This window comes from Vanellus vanellus, assembly GCF_965231255.1.
Source record: "Vanellus vanellus genome assembly, chromosome: 2".
Taxonomy (NCBI): domain Eukaryota; kingdom Metazoa; phylum Chordata; class Aves; order Charadriiformes; family Charadriidae; genus Vanellus; species Vanellus vanellus.
This window is the reverse complement of record NC_138906.1, coordinates 4,737,155-4,753,180: the sequence shown is the minus strand read 5'-3', so window position 1 is coordinate 4,753,180 and position 16,026 is coordinate 4,737,155. Positions and strand designations below refer to the sequence as shown.

The following is a 16,026-nucleotide window of genomic DNA, read 5'->3' as shown; positions in this document are numbered from 1 at the left end:
AGTTTTGCAGAGAAGGACCTAAGGCTCCTGGTGGACACGGAGTTGGTCCTGTGCCAGCAATTTGCTTTTGTGGTAAAGAAGGCCAAAAGCATCGTCAGCTGCATGAGCAAAAGTGTTGGCAGCGTGTCAAGGGAGGTGATGCTTTCTCTCCCTCAGCCCTGGTGAGACACATCTGGAGTACTGGGTCCAGCGCTGAGCTGCTGGGTACAAGAGACATGAACACACCGCAGTGAGTCCTGCGAAGAGCCACAAAGGTGATTAAGGAACTATGAGGAGAGACTGAGAGATCTGAGGCTCTTTAGCCAAGAGGAGAGAAGGTTCAGGGGGGTCTTCTCAGTGTGTAGGAATATCTGACGGGAGGGTGTAAAGGAGATGGACTCAGGCTCTTCTTGGTGGCAACCAGCAACACAAGAGGCAACAAGCACAATTAGAAACATAGGAAATTTAACTTAAAGATAAGAAAATACTGTTTTATTGTTAGAATGGCCAAATAGTGGAACAGGTCACCTGTGGAACTTGTGGAGTCTCAATACTTGGAGCTATTCAGAAACTGATGGGAAATGGGTTTTGAATAACCTAAGCTATCTGCTCTCACTGACCTTGCTTTGAGCAGGTGAGTTGGATGAGACAGTCTCCAGAGGTCTCTGCCAACCCCCAATTCTGTGAATCCCCCTCATAAGTTATTCTTTCTTCTTGCAAAACCGCATTGCTCTGATTTCTTTCCTACACAAGTCCTCATGGAACCCAACGAAATCGATAATCCTAATTCATGTAGAAACATTCAAACACCTGGTCTCTCATTTGCATATGGGAATCACAGCATCTGCAATTTACCATTTCCTATTTTTGTAATCATACCTTTATTTTAATTTTTAAATGGGGAGCTCTAGTAAAATTCATAGGTGTTTTCTGCATGTTATGCAAGGGGAAAAAATAAAAGAAACTATTCCTCCAGATAGAAAAAAGACTATTACTGAGTATTGTTGACAGATTTGGTTGCTATTTAACACTGAAATGCCTTAGCCAAGCAACAAGTTGAATATATTTCTTTCAACTATTTGCATGAAAAATTACTGCTAGCTTTGTATCAGCTCCTTCTTAAAATTTTGTTTCCTGAAGTCAAAAGCAACAATTATCCTGAAACACTGGATATTAGAAGAGACTACCTGATTGCATCCGTCATGAATGGACATTTTGCAGCACACGACCCCCACGCCAGTTCTTGTGTTAGAACGATGGCTGGATATCCTACAGACCGCATCCTTCCTTGTGGACAATCCCGTGACAAAATCCAGGTTGTTGGTCGCCAACTCTTTCAGGCAGAGGTGTGGCATTTCTGCCTGAGGCCCTCAAGACATTCATGTGTTGCTGAAAAGGGCTGACTTGTCCCTTGAAGCGGTAAATCCTTTCTCAAAATCCACCTCTTAGATCTCCTGATGTAATTACCCTTCGAATCCTGTTTTGTCGTTGACAACAGACACGGTGAGTGGAAACAAGGACACCAGGGACTTTTCAAGTTAAACACGCAAGGGGAAAAAAGGGAATAAATGTCGTCTTGGTTCTTAAAAGAAAGATAGGGCCAGATTCTCAGCTGCTGTGATCCATGCAGATACTTTAATTTCAATGAATTGACAAAGATTATTGCAAGTAAATGAAAACAACCCAAAATATTTGAACTCCAGGAAATAATAAGTGGTATATTAAAGATAGTAGAAAGGCCATGTTGTTCTTTTTTTTTTTTTTTTTTTTTTTTTTTTGCCTTCATAGGATTGCTCTTTACAGATGACTTTCTACAGGAAACTTTAGAGGTCTTACTGTCTGGCATTTGGTTAAACTTTCTTTTAGTTTTTCTGTTACCTCAACTTATTGACACCCTAAACAGTCTAATTCCTTCTCAAGCCTTTGGTGTAGGTCAAACTTTGCTATTTTGGGTTTCACATTGCTGATCCATATACTTCAGAAGAGTCTGGAGGTGGGGTTATTCTGTCCAAATTTAGATATCTACAATGTAGATGTCAACATATGAGCTAGCTGTTAAGAATTCCTTTACACTTACGGGAGAGAAGTACAAAGTTTAGAGTAGACAGTTAAAATAGGTCAGACAAATTGCTTTCTTCATATGTCTACTCTCTGTTGACTGCATAAAAAGAGACTTGACAATGAGCTCATACGTGAGTATTCGTCTTCTAGGTTTCTAAAATTAGGTGACATGTCCTGGGTCACTGAAGGGTTGCTTCCCCAACTCTGCTTATTTCTTGTCAGCAAATGTCTCAGTTGACATGAAGAAGGTTCACCGTGCCCTCTCATATAAATTATGAAGCTGATGTAGTACATTTTGGAAGTTTTAGGAGGGAAATAATAAAATGCACTGGATTTCACACCTTGTGTTGAAAGCCTGAAGAAAGATAGAGTGGCAATTACATAATTATCTGTTCATATATAAGCCAAAGATGTCCATCTATCAAAATCTGTGTCATAATCAGCTGTGGAGTTCCCTTCCCTGGGGAGAACTCAGAAGTGCTGAGGGAGTGGTCTATGAGCCAGACTCACTGGTGACGGCTGGAGTATTCTCGGCACCTTCTTTCTTTGGCACCCCATCATTCTCCAGCCATGTTTACTCTGCATAGGGAAATATTCTTCACGTCACTAGGAAGCACTGGGATAACTGTGCATGGAGTGGGTGACTTTGCTGCAGTGTATTCAGTCTGCAAAATCTCAATTGATCCTGCATGTTGTCAGAAGCTTTCAGATTTCCACGCTTGAGTAGTAGCTCGGTCATGGTGCAGGAGAAGGATGTGGTGGGCAGCCCTGACTAGTCACTGAATTAAGATTAATTAAGTAATTTGAACACCACTGGTCTAAACCACTGTGGAGCAGCTTTGAAATTTATTATTTTCCTTTCAAACCACTGGCACACGTCCCAGAGGACCGTATCAAGGAGCCCAGCAAATCAGGTTGTTTCTTTCTTTGGGGGGAGATCTCAATAACAGCTCACAACTGCCTTATAAAATCACTAAAAATCCTCTTTAATTCATCCTACATGGGTACACTCTATCTGACATGTTGTGTAACAATTCCACCCATTACTTGATACAGTGAGGTTTGATTCTTTTAAGCAGTGATTCTTTTATGCCTCCCTGGGAATAAGCACATCCTACTTGGAAAGGACTCACTGTCTGTTTTTGTCGGTTACTGAGATCATACTTACGCTTGGCACTTATGGGCTTCTCCTGGTGCAATTCTCCTCACCAGGCTTTAGGCTTCTGTTACATAGTCCACATATGAAATAATCATTCCAGAATCCCTTTTTAGATAGGAGAAAAAAATGGGCACTTGCAGCAGAACATGTTTTGCCGGAGCTTTTCCAGCCTGCCCTTGAAGTACCCATGATTCGCCACGAGGTAACACAAAGAATCTGCTGTGGCACTGAAAGTGTCTACAGTGGACAGATGAATCCACCTTCATAGATGATGAATTACTTAAGTCATTAGCTGACCGAAACAAGTGTATTTTTTTTTCTTCCTGTATTTTAGCCGTGCTTGAAATAATCCCCTGAAGCCCATTCCATTTCAGTAACAGTCAACTGATTTTCAGATTCTCAGAGACTTCAACAGCCCTTCTTTTTCACCAGAGATAATTGAAGAGTTTTTTTTTTATATTGGAGAACTGAAACATATGCATAATTAAAAGGTACAACCCTCATGCTATTGGCTAACTTCACTAATTTTAATTACAGCAGCAGATGCAAATAAAACAACAACACGAAGCACTAGTATCTCTAATTTACTAATGAAATTACGGGATTTGGCTACCAGTGACATCAGAAGACAATATGACAATTCAAGCTTCCCTTCCAAATCCTGTATTCATAGATCTATTTCTTTTCTTTGAAATGGAAATTGTCATATTTCATTGCCTGTATTTTTAAAAAGTTCATTTTTCTGATAAAACATAGCTGATAGATAGTACCTGTTTGTGAGATAACCAGCCTTTTGCTGGTAATAGGTAGAACCTGCAGCTGTGTCTATCACACATGCTAGGAGCTGCCAAACAATATATGTAGGTTCCGCTGCAGGTCTGGGACATAAGTTGACAGAACTGGTAGTTGTTATTGCATAATAAACACTTGAGTCTCTGTGGACAATATGAAGACCTCAGCCCAGTTTTTGATTCAGGTTTCCATGACTACCTTGAAGGCAAAAATGAAGTCGATTCTTTTACTTTCTCTGTAAAATGTGAAAGAAAGGCAATGAAATGGTTTGCAGATGTTCTTGTTGTCTCTTTAGAAGCTCCTTTGAAAATAAGATAAAACAGAAAACATCCACTCTCCACTTTTCAAACCGAGTGAACGCCAGGTTAAAGTAAAAATGGGACTTCAAATATTGCAGAGTGTATTCTAAATGTTACCACTTTCCCACATGCTACCTTTCCATCTGTTTACTCAGACATTTCCCACCCTTCCATTGTATTTAAATCTCATTTCTGCACCGTATTTAAATCTGCATTACAGCGGCAGAATCCAAGGATAGAATTCAATCTCCACACCACTCTGGCCCTTCTGGACTGGCCTGCACACAGGAGTGCAAATGATCAAGAAATAATTTCAAATCCAATGTCTGCTAATGCGTCTGTCTGGTTTTCTGTTGCCTCTGTTAATGGAGTGACTTTCCTTTTCCAAATCCTCACTGCTGAATGTCACCACGGATGTTTGCTGTTCTCCTCAGCTGAGATAGTATCAGTCCCTCATTATTTGATAAACCATCAGAAATACAGCTAAGTAATTAAATTCAGTACTGGAGTAGGGCTAGAGTGACTGATTGAGTGAGGATGGAAGAAAGCAGATCGGTTTAGAGGGAATTTTATGAATCATTGTTCTCCATTTAGTCAGGGTCTGGATACAGAAGACAAAAATTTAGAGAGAGCTTAATTTTCCTTTTTTATTTTTTAATTGGAAGGCTCTATACTTTCTAAATGCTGATATCTTGGCAATATATTACAGTAAGTATAAAAATTGTGTCCCCTGATTGTAAAATTTCTCTTACATTTTCCTTTGTCATTCCTTTATTTACTTTCTGTCTTTGGTCTGTTTTCTTCTCAGTTTTTTTCTCCTTTGTTATATTTCCTCACATTCCCTCTGATATTTTAAATGTTTTTTCCAATACATCCTTGCTTTATCCTTTCTCTAATTGTTTGTGTGTCTTGTATCCCTGATTTGTTATTATGTATGATCCCTTTCTTTTCTTCTCTCAAACATTTACTCATCTGTTAAAACACTTCTCCAGTTGTGAAGATGTATGTCAGTTGTGGTTTTGCCCACGGAGGTGATAGGTGGTGGCATGTAGGAAACCTACGTTAGACAGGAAGATTTTAAAAGGGGCCTTGGTTTTCAAAGGCTTCGTTTACACTTGGAAATACAACAGATGAGACACAATTCTCTGACTATGAGACAAACTGGTGTGGCACAGCTCATGTCCATGGGACTAAACTCTCATACCTTCCTAAGCAAAGAGTTTGCGCCTACACTACTGTAGACATTGCCAAGGGACCTCTGGCTGAGCTTATCTTAGAGGAATTAGGTCTATAGGGTAGAGATACACTGAAGGGGTGTGGCGTGTTAACCTTGGTTGGATGCCAGGTGCCCACTAAAGCCGCTCTATCACTCCCCCTCTTCAGCTGGACAGGGGAGAGAACATATAATGAAATAAGGACAGGGAGCCATCACTCAGTTATTACCATCATGGGCAAAACAACTTGGGGAAGTTAGTTTAATTGATTACCAATCAAATCAGAGTGGGATAATGAGAAATAGAAACATATCTTAAAACACTTCTCCCCCACCCTTCCCTTCTTCTCGGGCTCAACTTCACTCCCGAATTCTCTACCTGCTCCCACAGAACGGTGCAGGAGAACAGGGAATGGGGGTAGTGGTCAGTTCATGACGTGTTGTCTCTGCTGGTGCTTCCTCCTCACTCTCTTCCCCTGCTCCAATGTGGGGTCCATCCCGTGGGAGACAGACCTCTGTGAACTTCTCCAACATGAGTCCTTCCTGTGGGGTGCAGTCCTTCAGGAACAGACTGTTTCAGCATGGGTACCCCACAGGGTTTCATGTCCTGCCAGAAGACCTGCTTCAGTGTGGGCTGCTCTCAGACCCACAGGTCCTGCCAGGAGCCTGCTCCAGCGTGGGCTTCCCACGGGGTTACTGCCTCCTTCGAGCATCCAGCTGCTCCAGCGTGGGGTCCTCCACGGGCGGCAGGTGGATATCTGCTCCACCATTATTCTACAGGGGGACAGCCTGCCTCACCATGGTCTTCACCACAGGCTGCAGGGGAATCTATGCTCTAGCACCCGGAACACCTCCTCCCCCTCCTTCTTCGCTGACCTTTGTGTCTGCAGAGTGGTTTATCTCACATCTCACTCCTCTCTTCCAGCTACTCTTGCACAGCATTTTTTTCCCTTCTTAAATATGGTATCACAGAGGTGCTACCACCGTTGCTGACGGGCTCGGCCTTGGCCGTCTTGGAGCTTCCTGATATTGGCTCTGTCAGACAGGGGGGAAGTTTGTAGCAACTTCTCACAGAAGCTACCCCTGTAGCCCACCCCCCTACCAAAACTTTGTCACACAAACCCAATACAAGGGGATCCATCTCAGGTGAGGGACAACTGGGGAAAGAAAACCAAGGAATATGAAAGTATATCTCCATGCTAAAACTTGGCTGTAAGCAGGGTGTCAAATGAGACCTCTCTGATACACCAAGGTGTATCAAGATCTGAGGCAGAACTGTGTTTTAAAAGGTAATGAGGATTGGATCCAGCCAGAGATTGGGACAGAGGTTCTCTTGAATGCAAAACTGTTTGAGGAATCATCATGATTCGAAGCCGTTGGGAATTTTTAAACACTGGGCTATGGCAGGAGGTACTACGATGGAGCTAATGTCAGGTATGCAATTCTGTTGATGTCCTGACCAGCTGCCTAGCTCCTTGGCAGAGCCCTAGCAATGGAAGTCACAGACATGCATGACACTGTTGTCCTTATAAGGCAATCCTGTCTTATGTCATGGGTGAATCTTTAGCCTGAGAGTACAATTCATTCCTTTGCAAATGTATTCCTGAGTTCTCAAAAAGCTATCTGATTATTAACAACTCCAGTCACAGATTTTGTTATCTGGACAAGTGATCTCTGGGAGTAAACCAGCATGTCATACAGTCTCCTAAACCCCCCCCAGACAGTTGTGCTTTTGAGACACTACTGAAAATCATGAAGGTCAGATAATGAAGCAGTTCTTTTTCTGGTTCAAAATACTCCATCCTACCTTTTCTGTTGGGTACAATTTAGGTCTTTGCAGCTACAGAACCTGTTTCAGTAGTTTCTGTGATACAAGTTACTGATCATACAGACATGTCCTCTGGCTTTAAATTAAGTCTTTGAGACCATCTGTAATAACTGCAATCCAGACAATCGTGGCTGATCTCTAATATGTACAGCTCACAGTTCAAGTATTGGGCTCTCTGTTTTCTGTCCATTTCTTTTTCACTCTCTTGATGTTTTCCATATTTCTAATAATTTTCCTCTTTCACTGCAGAGATCTGAGCCTTGACGTGAAGACCTTAGTCAAAAGATCTGCCAAGAGGGTGTGCTTCAGCCCTAATAATAGTGTTAACAAGCAGAACCTGACTAAAGTTCAAAATTAAGAGAGAAGATGGGCACCAGCTGGAAGATCTGCTTCTTCACTCTCATATTGCTTCCCATGGTAAGGAAAGACATTTTTATTTACATTGATATAAATACGTGTTCTCAAGGACAGCACTTGCTAAGAGTGAAGGATCTGTTGCTGACACTGATTCTGGCTTTTTCTGTGTGGCCTCATAGGTTATGTTAAGGCTTTTCTAATCTCTTGTGGATGCGATAGAACTGTCATCACTTCTCATCTTGTTAAAGGGGAAGTCAGTTCCTTGAGGGGATTTGTTCACTGTTTGAGATGAAAAAGAAAATAAAATACAGTAATTAAAAAAAAAAAAAAAAGACAACAACAAAACGGGGCTCCTGTTTCAAATCCATTGGTTTAAGATTATTTCTTTCCAGGTAGAGAGGATAACGCTAGAGATTGCCATCAGCCCTGTGAAACCTAAACCTTGGGATACTTCGGCTAGTGCTTCCGCGTGCCTCCGTTTTCAGAGGGCCAATTTTAAAAACTCATACAAGTGGGCCTCTAAAGATACAGCCACTTGAACTCTTTCATCACTCTGCTGAATCTCTTGGACCCTTTATGAAGATTACAGGGACTTATTTTCACCATAAGTCTATACTTACTACGTAACATGTTATCCCATGAATCACTCGGTCTTAACATGTGTCTGGGGATGGTAACTCTATTCCTGCCCACTGTCCCCCTACGCGTTGTGGCTGTATGTAGCCTCACGTAACAGCCATGAGACCACTGAATAAAGTGTGCTTTTTCACCTCGTAACTGTGAGCATCACCGCCTGATCCCCAAAATAAACTCATGTTGCATTTCAACTCAGTTTTTTTTTTTTTTTGCTAGATCATAACTGTGCTTTTCATCACTTCTCAAGAAGCGTTGCGCAGAAGGATCTTGTAGAAAATAGCATAAGTATTTAAATCCTCTATCTTGTTCTTAATAATAGCCTTCTATAACTTCGATGCAAATGCTTTACAGTTGCTTCACGTACTGATATTCTCATGTTACTGCACGTTAATAGCCAGGTATTTTAAAGCATTCTTGACATATATTTTGCTTTTGTTTTTAAATAAGAACTATTTAATATGTGACCAGAGTATCTTTTAGCAGTTTTTACAGTTTCCTTCTTACGTGCGACCTGTCTTTTACAACGCGTAGTGGTCAGTCTACAGGGCTCATCTTTATTTTGGCAGACAAAAATGCATTCTTTCCTCTTAGGTCTTATTTAGAGACCACTTTAATTAACTGCATATCTTAAATGTAGCGTTATTCAGCTAAATTCTGTAGAACAGAATTGGAACTGGTAGCATACTTCCGTTCTTCCAAATAACTGTCTCTTACCATACAAATATGTGGTCTTCTTTGAATTTCTTTTTTAGTGCATGACTTTTCTAACTATTGCCTGGCTTTTCTGGTCAGTTAGAAAGTATTACATAGTAAAAACATAAGTATGTTTAATTTTTACTCTGTATCTCTGAAATAGTTACACTAGACTTCATCTAAGCTATTGGAGGGGGAGAAAACCTCAACATTTAACCTGTTTTGGATGCTCATATTAGTATGAGATTGCTGTCTTCTTGACTATAAGAGGAGATTAGCTGAAATTCAGATACCGTGGTTTTGGACATACATTAGATTACAGATTGCTTCTGGTTTGAGACCCAGAAATGGCAACTGTCATGTCTCAGTCTCTTAGGAGCTCCCATATTGCAGCTAAGCCTGGGACAGCCTCAATGCTTCCTCATCTGTAAGGGTTGGTGAGATGCACCCTACACCAGGCGAAACTGGAAAGCAGGTTGGTAGAGCTGCTGAACTCCTGGGTATGCAAACATATTTTTCAGACTGGAACAAAATTAATTAAACGGTCATACGAATGGAAAGGCAAAAGGCATTTTCTTAAATGACGGAGATTTTTGGTGTTCAGCTTCAGACAGTCAAAAGGTGCCTTCTTATTTAGAGGTGAATAATTTTTAATTAAGGGAAATAAATGTGACTGAACATATCTCTTAAGCTTTCAGATGGATGACCTTCCTGGCAAATGTAGAAGGACAGCAAGTTTCCAGTTCCTAGCATTTCAGGACGTAACTGTGATCACTGAGCTGGATAATTAGTGATCAGCTCCAGCTTTTGGAAAGAACAGCTCTCCAACGAAATACTATGAAGCAAACTAGAGCTAATAAGAACAAATATGCTTTTATATATGCAGCTTCTGCAATGTTTATGAGCTTGTTTGTGAGTGCAAGGTTTTGTTATAGTCTCCTGTGGGAATCCAGGTGCTAAAATTAACACTTTTACACACATGAACCTGTGTGTATGCACACACACTTCTTTGGTCAGTGAAGAGACTTATGCCTATGACATAGATTGAACCATAATTTGCATATCATATTCTTTCTTTATTATTTCCCTTAAGTTTCTTTTCACAGACTGGAGCTCAGGAATGCTATAATGTTATTTATGTTTCTTCCCTTTGTGACTCTTTTGTAATGCTTGTGGTAACACATTGTCTCTCCATTGGGGGACACACTTTCTCTTGAAACCACCTCTAACGTGCTGTGCTGATGTCCTCAAGTTGGTACTTTTCTATCATACAGATTTGCAGATTTTCTACCAAGGGAATGCATGTGACTTTTAAAAAATTTAGAGTAAATTTAAATGTCGTCCTAGCCTCCAAGATGTGCCTGAAAAAAAAAAATCTTCTTTTCCATTGCTTTCCGCTAAACACAACTAGTACTGTTCAAGAAATCTTGAATTACTCTCAAGGAGAGCTCCTGTTCTCAGCAGTTGGGACTGATCCCCATTTTGTCGCACATGTCTCCATCCCCCGCAATCAGTGTGGCTGTATTAGCTCCTGAACCTCTACACATGCTTGAATCTGCAGTTTTTTGGCTTCAACAATAGACAGACCCAGTTTACCCACAGAAAAACGAAGCACCTGGACTAAGGTCCTCATTCATAAACAGAAAAAAAGAAGACAAAGTGCATTAATGGAAAATTCTAGGTGGCGTCAGGTATAAACTCACACCAGAAAACAAGAAAATAATATTCTAATAAATAATTAGGAAAGGACATGTTAAGGCGATTCTAACTGGCAGAGACAGGCGTGGTCAGATTTTTCATGTGTTTAAACAGGCTGTTCTGTGTTTGCCTGCCACAGAGGCGTTCCACCTTCTTATTAATCACTTGGGACTGACCTCAATGTCAAGGTCAATGAGACCTGCTAGATCTTTTAGAGAAATTCTTGAGCTTTATTTTTTGCCCCGTTTTAAATGCTTTCCTAGCCTTGAACATCTAAATTGCTATTTTAGCTGGGTTTAATCTATTTTTTGTTAGCTAGCCCGCTTCTTTTCAATCACTCTCATTCTTTTCTTCATTTGGTCTGATCATCTCCTCTTTTCATTTGAACATCGGTTTTCTTCATCCTACCTGTTTGCTGCTTCTGAATTCACTTTCACTGCCATTTTGATTGATTTCCCATCTATGATGGCAGTGGGTGTGGTTTTTTAATAGGAAATATTAAGAAAAGTCATCATGAAATTATTGAGGAGATAGGATCCTAAACCATCGTTCCCTTGTCTGGTTCCAAATGTACTTGAGAAACAATGAAATTCATGACTCACAAAGTTGGCTTAGTGTATGAACTGAATTTTAAATGTAACTGCAATGCAGGTGTTCTAACTGTCTGTAATAATTCAATCATCAGATGTATTTCTTCATCTAATACTTGGAATTTCTTGTGGGTGCATTTTTCATATTGCTAAGCTTAAATATTTCAAATTATAAGATATTCTTTGTAGTGTTTCATTAGGTGGCAAACATATATTCGCTGACTTTCTTTAAAAAAAAAAAAGAGAGAGATAAAAAAGAAAGGTGTAAATGATGTCTGTTGTACACCAACACTGAAGTGTGATCACTGTCTGAGGGTCAGATGGGCAAATTCAGATTTGGATGCGCCGACAGCATCTCACAGATCAGAGAATGAAACCTCCATCTGATTATGTTTAAGCAATTCACTAAGAGGTGAAGAGAGAAACTCGATCTGCTTGCTCAGACCCTGTTTACTGAAGGGGGTAATATCGCTCAGTCTTTTAAGGGTGTGTATAGTCTACAGAGCAAAGAGCTGTCTGTATCCTCCATTATTCATCTGGAGCTGTCACTACCAGTGGCAGGCAACCTTCAAATAGGATCATCTACATTTCAGTCCCTGTCATTTTTTTGAAGATGAGAGGCAGTGTATTCAGACACACACTACTTCTAGTTTTTCTCCAGCCCTGTTATGTTTGTTAGACCATCCATTTTCTGCTGCAGCCCCAAACGTGAGGTTCCTCAAGCACAAACACAGATGGTTGTGTTGGTCCCTGCTCTTTAAATAACCTATTTTTTCCATGCAGGACTTAATGAGACAGCTTTTAATGAGTTTATCTGCATTATGATTTGTAACATCTCATAATGCTATTAGAGAACTCAGGTTCTCTGTAGGACTGCAACCGTCTCTGACATAATGCAGTTACATGGGACTTCCCTCTTACTTATGTAATGTAAATACAAACACGTACAAATATAGCTGCGGAACTGCTGGGAATGTTCTCCAGATGAGAAAAAAACTCAGCTAGCCAGGACTTTACTGCTGCTATAGCTTTTCCTTTTTAATATAAAGAGATAATGCTGGGGGCAATCAGCAGAATATAACAACTTCTTAAAAGCCTATGCCTTGTTTAAAAAAAGAAAAAAAAAGTCTCAGGTAGTGTAATATTGGGTAAGGTAGTTTCAAAGAGAAGGTTCAGAATTTCTGGTAAGTTGCGTCACAAAAAGCATCTAAGAATATCAGTGTTGCAAAACAGTGAGAGCGTCCTTGATACCAACCGACTTCAAGCACCTGTCAGAGGCACAAAAATTAGGATCCTCGGTTCCAGATGGTCGTTAGCCTGTCAGCTACGTGAGATAGGTACTTGCAGAGAGTGACAAAGTGATCGATAGCTCAAGGCATATCTCCACCTGACTTATAGATAAGTCCCTGGGTTTTTCTGAGGAAGCCTAGCGTGATGACACTCCTTTTGAAGATGCCTGAAGCTGGCAGGAGACCTTGATGTTGTGTTGGTGCTCTGTCTAGTACAGTGGCACTTGTAATCTCACGCTGGGCACGTCAGGTGTCAGTTACAGTTATTGCAGAAGCTGAAGAAAGACACACTTCGTTAAAACGTTTTTAAGCTTATTAAGCTTATTCGCACAAAACATGAATGACAACCAAAAAAGAAAGTCTAGAAGCACGCATGTCCTACCAACATGTGGTTCACAATGCTATGCACGAGCACAGGTATCTCCGTGCAACTAAGATATCCTGGTCTTAGAAACGCATGGCAGCAGGTTACAAAGCAGAAAATAGTTGCCCTACATTAATGTGTTCACTCTTTTGCCCTCTGGTAGTAGCAATAATTTCTGTGACAGGCAAATAATATGATGACAACACTGATTTAAGGACGTTAATATGATTCTTTTCCCTGCTGGTTTTGTATTCATGAGCTCGGAGGCGCGCTGGACGAGCAGTCAATGAACAAATTGGGAAATAGAAAAAGACCTCTTGGAAAAGGAGCCTGTAAAAAAAATAACAGAATTGGTAATTTTTCATGTTGCTCAGCTATTAATATCCGGTACCCGGAGGGATATTATTCAAGTCTCTAGCGAGTGTGCTGCTGGCCTGCTCTTCCTTGGGTTTGCTGAGTCAGCAGCCTAAGATTTGCTGTGGATTCAGCTTGAAGAGATAGATAACTGCGATGCAGAAACAAAGCTACATTAAAAGGAAGGGGGAAGTGGAAGTAAAAGAGCAGGAAGAGAGGAAAAGAATACAAAAAAGCGCTACATTTACATGACTACACTGTTAAGGATTTGGTCTTTTATATGGCCTCCTGCCCCTCTCACCATGGCTTGTAATAACTCGTTCCTGAAATAAACTCCACTGCTTCTGAACGTACGTCCTACGGCAAGAGTCCGGGCCTTCCTGAGGATCAAGGAGCTATGCTGTAGGCCTGCCTGGGGGGACCACACAGGATCAGTGCTTGCCCCAGGGTTACACACCACAAGGCCCTCCAGGTGAACTGTCCAGAGGTTGCCTATGCCATAGCCAGAGGGTTGGGAAGTAGATGCACGGCAGCGTACAGTGCTTAAGGCTTCTGCTAGGACTTCTTTTTCAAAACTATAGAAGCATGGCTATTATTTAATGAAAATCTATGAGGCCCAGTAAAAAAACTGCCAACCATAAAGCCAAAGTGTTGCTGTCATTGCAGTCCCCAAGGGCACAGAACCCAACTCAACAAAACACTCTTTCTCTGGGCAAGGGGCAAATAGCTCACTCCAGGCAAGCTTGTGCTCGTGTTCATGAACATCTCAGGCTTTTTTTTTTTATTATTTTCCATGTGGAAATCACTTGCAAGTGAGGATTTTGGAGATATGGGTCCCCTTCTATACTAAAATATGGTGATCTCTGTGATATATTCACTACATGCTGTATAACGCTAATTGTGTCCAAAATGGTGATCACTTTCCTAATGAATGGGATCTGCCTGTGTACTTCCCTGTGTGTGTTAGAGCTGAGTTACATACCTAACTGATGTCAGAAAATGTACTTAGGCTAATATTTAGCCACCTAAATGCCGGAAGCCTAGATTAAGATATTGACCTATATTAATATATACTAATGATGTTTCTATAGTCAGTGGCAAGGGACAGACACCTCTAGCTATTGGTATAACCCATCCTAACCCCCCCTAGTGCTCTCCTTACTGGAGGGTCATCAAAAATTAGCTTAGAGTAGACTTTGGTTTCATTAGTTTTTAGAAACCTCATCTTTATTGAGCACTATGTTCCATTTTATGAATGCCATGTGGATGATGAATAGATGACAGTAAGTCACTGTCGCCAATTGATTGTCTCGCATTATCAACATCTTGGGACTCATCTTCATAGGGCGGCTTGTAAGATTAACACAAATGCTGTTTACTGCCTTTCCTGGAATATGGTTTTAAAATCGAGTATAGAACGTGTATTCTTGTATGGGTGAGGGCAGATGCCAATGGACCATTGTGTCTGTAGTAAAGAAAAGTAAAAAATGCATACCGGTAAATACTTCAGAATCTTTAAAAAAATGAAAGAAGATCCATTTTAAGGAGAAGAGGAAAAATATTTTCCATGCATGATAACTTTTTAAAAATATTTTGTAGTACTTGGATAGAATTATTCTTTCCGGTAAAGTTTAAAGAATTTAACTTCAATGTCAATCACTTTCCCCCCCTTTTTTTTTTTTGTATAAAATAAAATTCCTGAATAAATATTGTCTGCAAATAAGACGCTTACAATGTGGAAACTCCCCTCCTGCCCCCTCCCTCCCCCTCTTTTAAAAAGGAACAAATGACACCTTCTTGGGGTTTTTGTTTTTTTTTTTTTTTTTTTGGTTTTTTTGTTTTTTGTTTTTTCTACCATAGAATCCTCTAGGTTGGAAGGGACCTTTAAGATCATCAAGTTCAACCATCAACCTAACACTGCTAAGTCCACCATTAAACCATGTCCCTCAGCACCACATCTGCCTGTCTTTTAAATATCTCCAGGGACGGTGACTCCGCCGGGCAGCCTGTGCCAGTGCTTGACAACCCTTGCAGTGAAGAAATTATCCTAATATCCAATCTAAACCTTCCCTGGCACAATGTGAGGCCATTTCCTCTTGTCCTATCAACTGTTACTTGGGAGAAGAGACTGACCAGCACCTCTCCACACCCTCCTTTCAGGTAGTTGCAGAGAGCGAGAAGGTCTCCCCTCAGCCTCCTCTTCTCCAGGCTGAACACCCCCAGTTCCCTCAGTTGTTCCTCATCAGACTTGTGCTCCAGAGAAGGGCAACAATCAATGTTTTAGGCTGTAAAATTAATCAATATGTTGTTTCCTGGGGGAAAATAGTCTCAATGTACGTCTTTCAGTCAGATTTAATTTGTGTTGGTTTGTGGGTTTAATGGTTTCCCAACCTTTGTACTGCGTTCACTGTTCCAATATACTTATATATACGTACGCTTATGCTAAAAAGTTCTGTTGAGGCTTGCAAAGTTTTTTTACTGTTTCTGGCCTGCCCAATAACACATTTATGCAATGTCCTTTTCTGTCAAACACCCCTCAGTAGCTTCTTTTGGAGCGTAAAATTCCTATTAATTCTCTAAGAGCTTTAGATGGAAAAATAAAACACTTTGGCTTCTGTGTACTCTTTTCAAATGCTTTCGGTATGACAATCTCACTCTGACTCAGCATCTACGGCCAAAGTGTGGTATTCAGGGGTTATTTAGGCTAAATACAA

General features: G+C 40.7%; 1 protein-coding gene across 3 annotated transcripts in view; it reads left to right on the top strand.

The window, feature by feature from the left end:
• Positions 1-7,697: 7,697 nt before the first annotated feature.
• ADCYAP1R1 (ADCYAP receptor type I) overlaps positions 7,698-16,026 on the top strand; it is a gene marked incomplete at both ends in the record, with an annotated part of 116,079 nt that continues 107,750 nt past the window's right edge. For all 3 annotated transcript variants that reach the window (XM_082480148.1, XM_082480149.1, XM_082480147.1), the window contains one exon: positions 7,698-7,748. In XM_082480148.1, coding sequence (XP_082336274.1) covers positions 7,698-7,748 — 51 coding nt within the window. The remainder of the gene's footprint in view (positions 7,749-16,026) is intronic.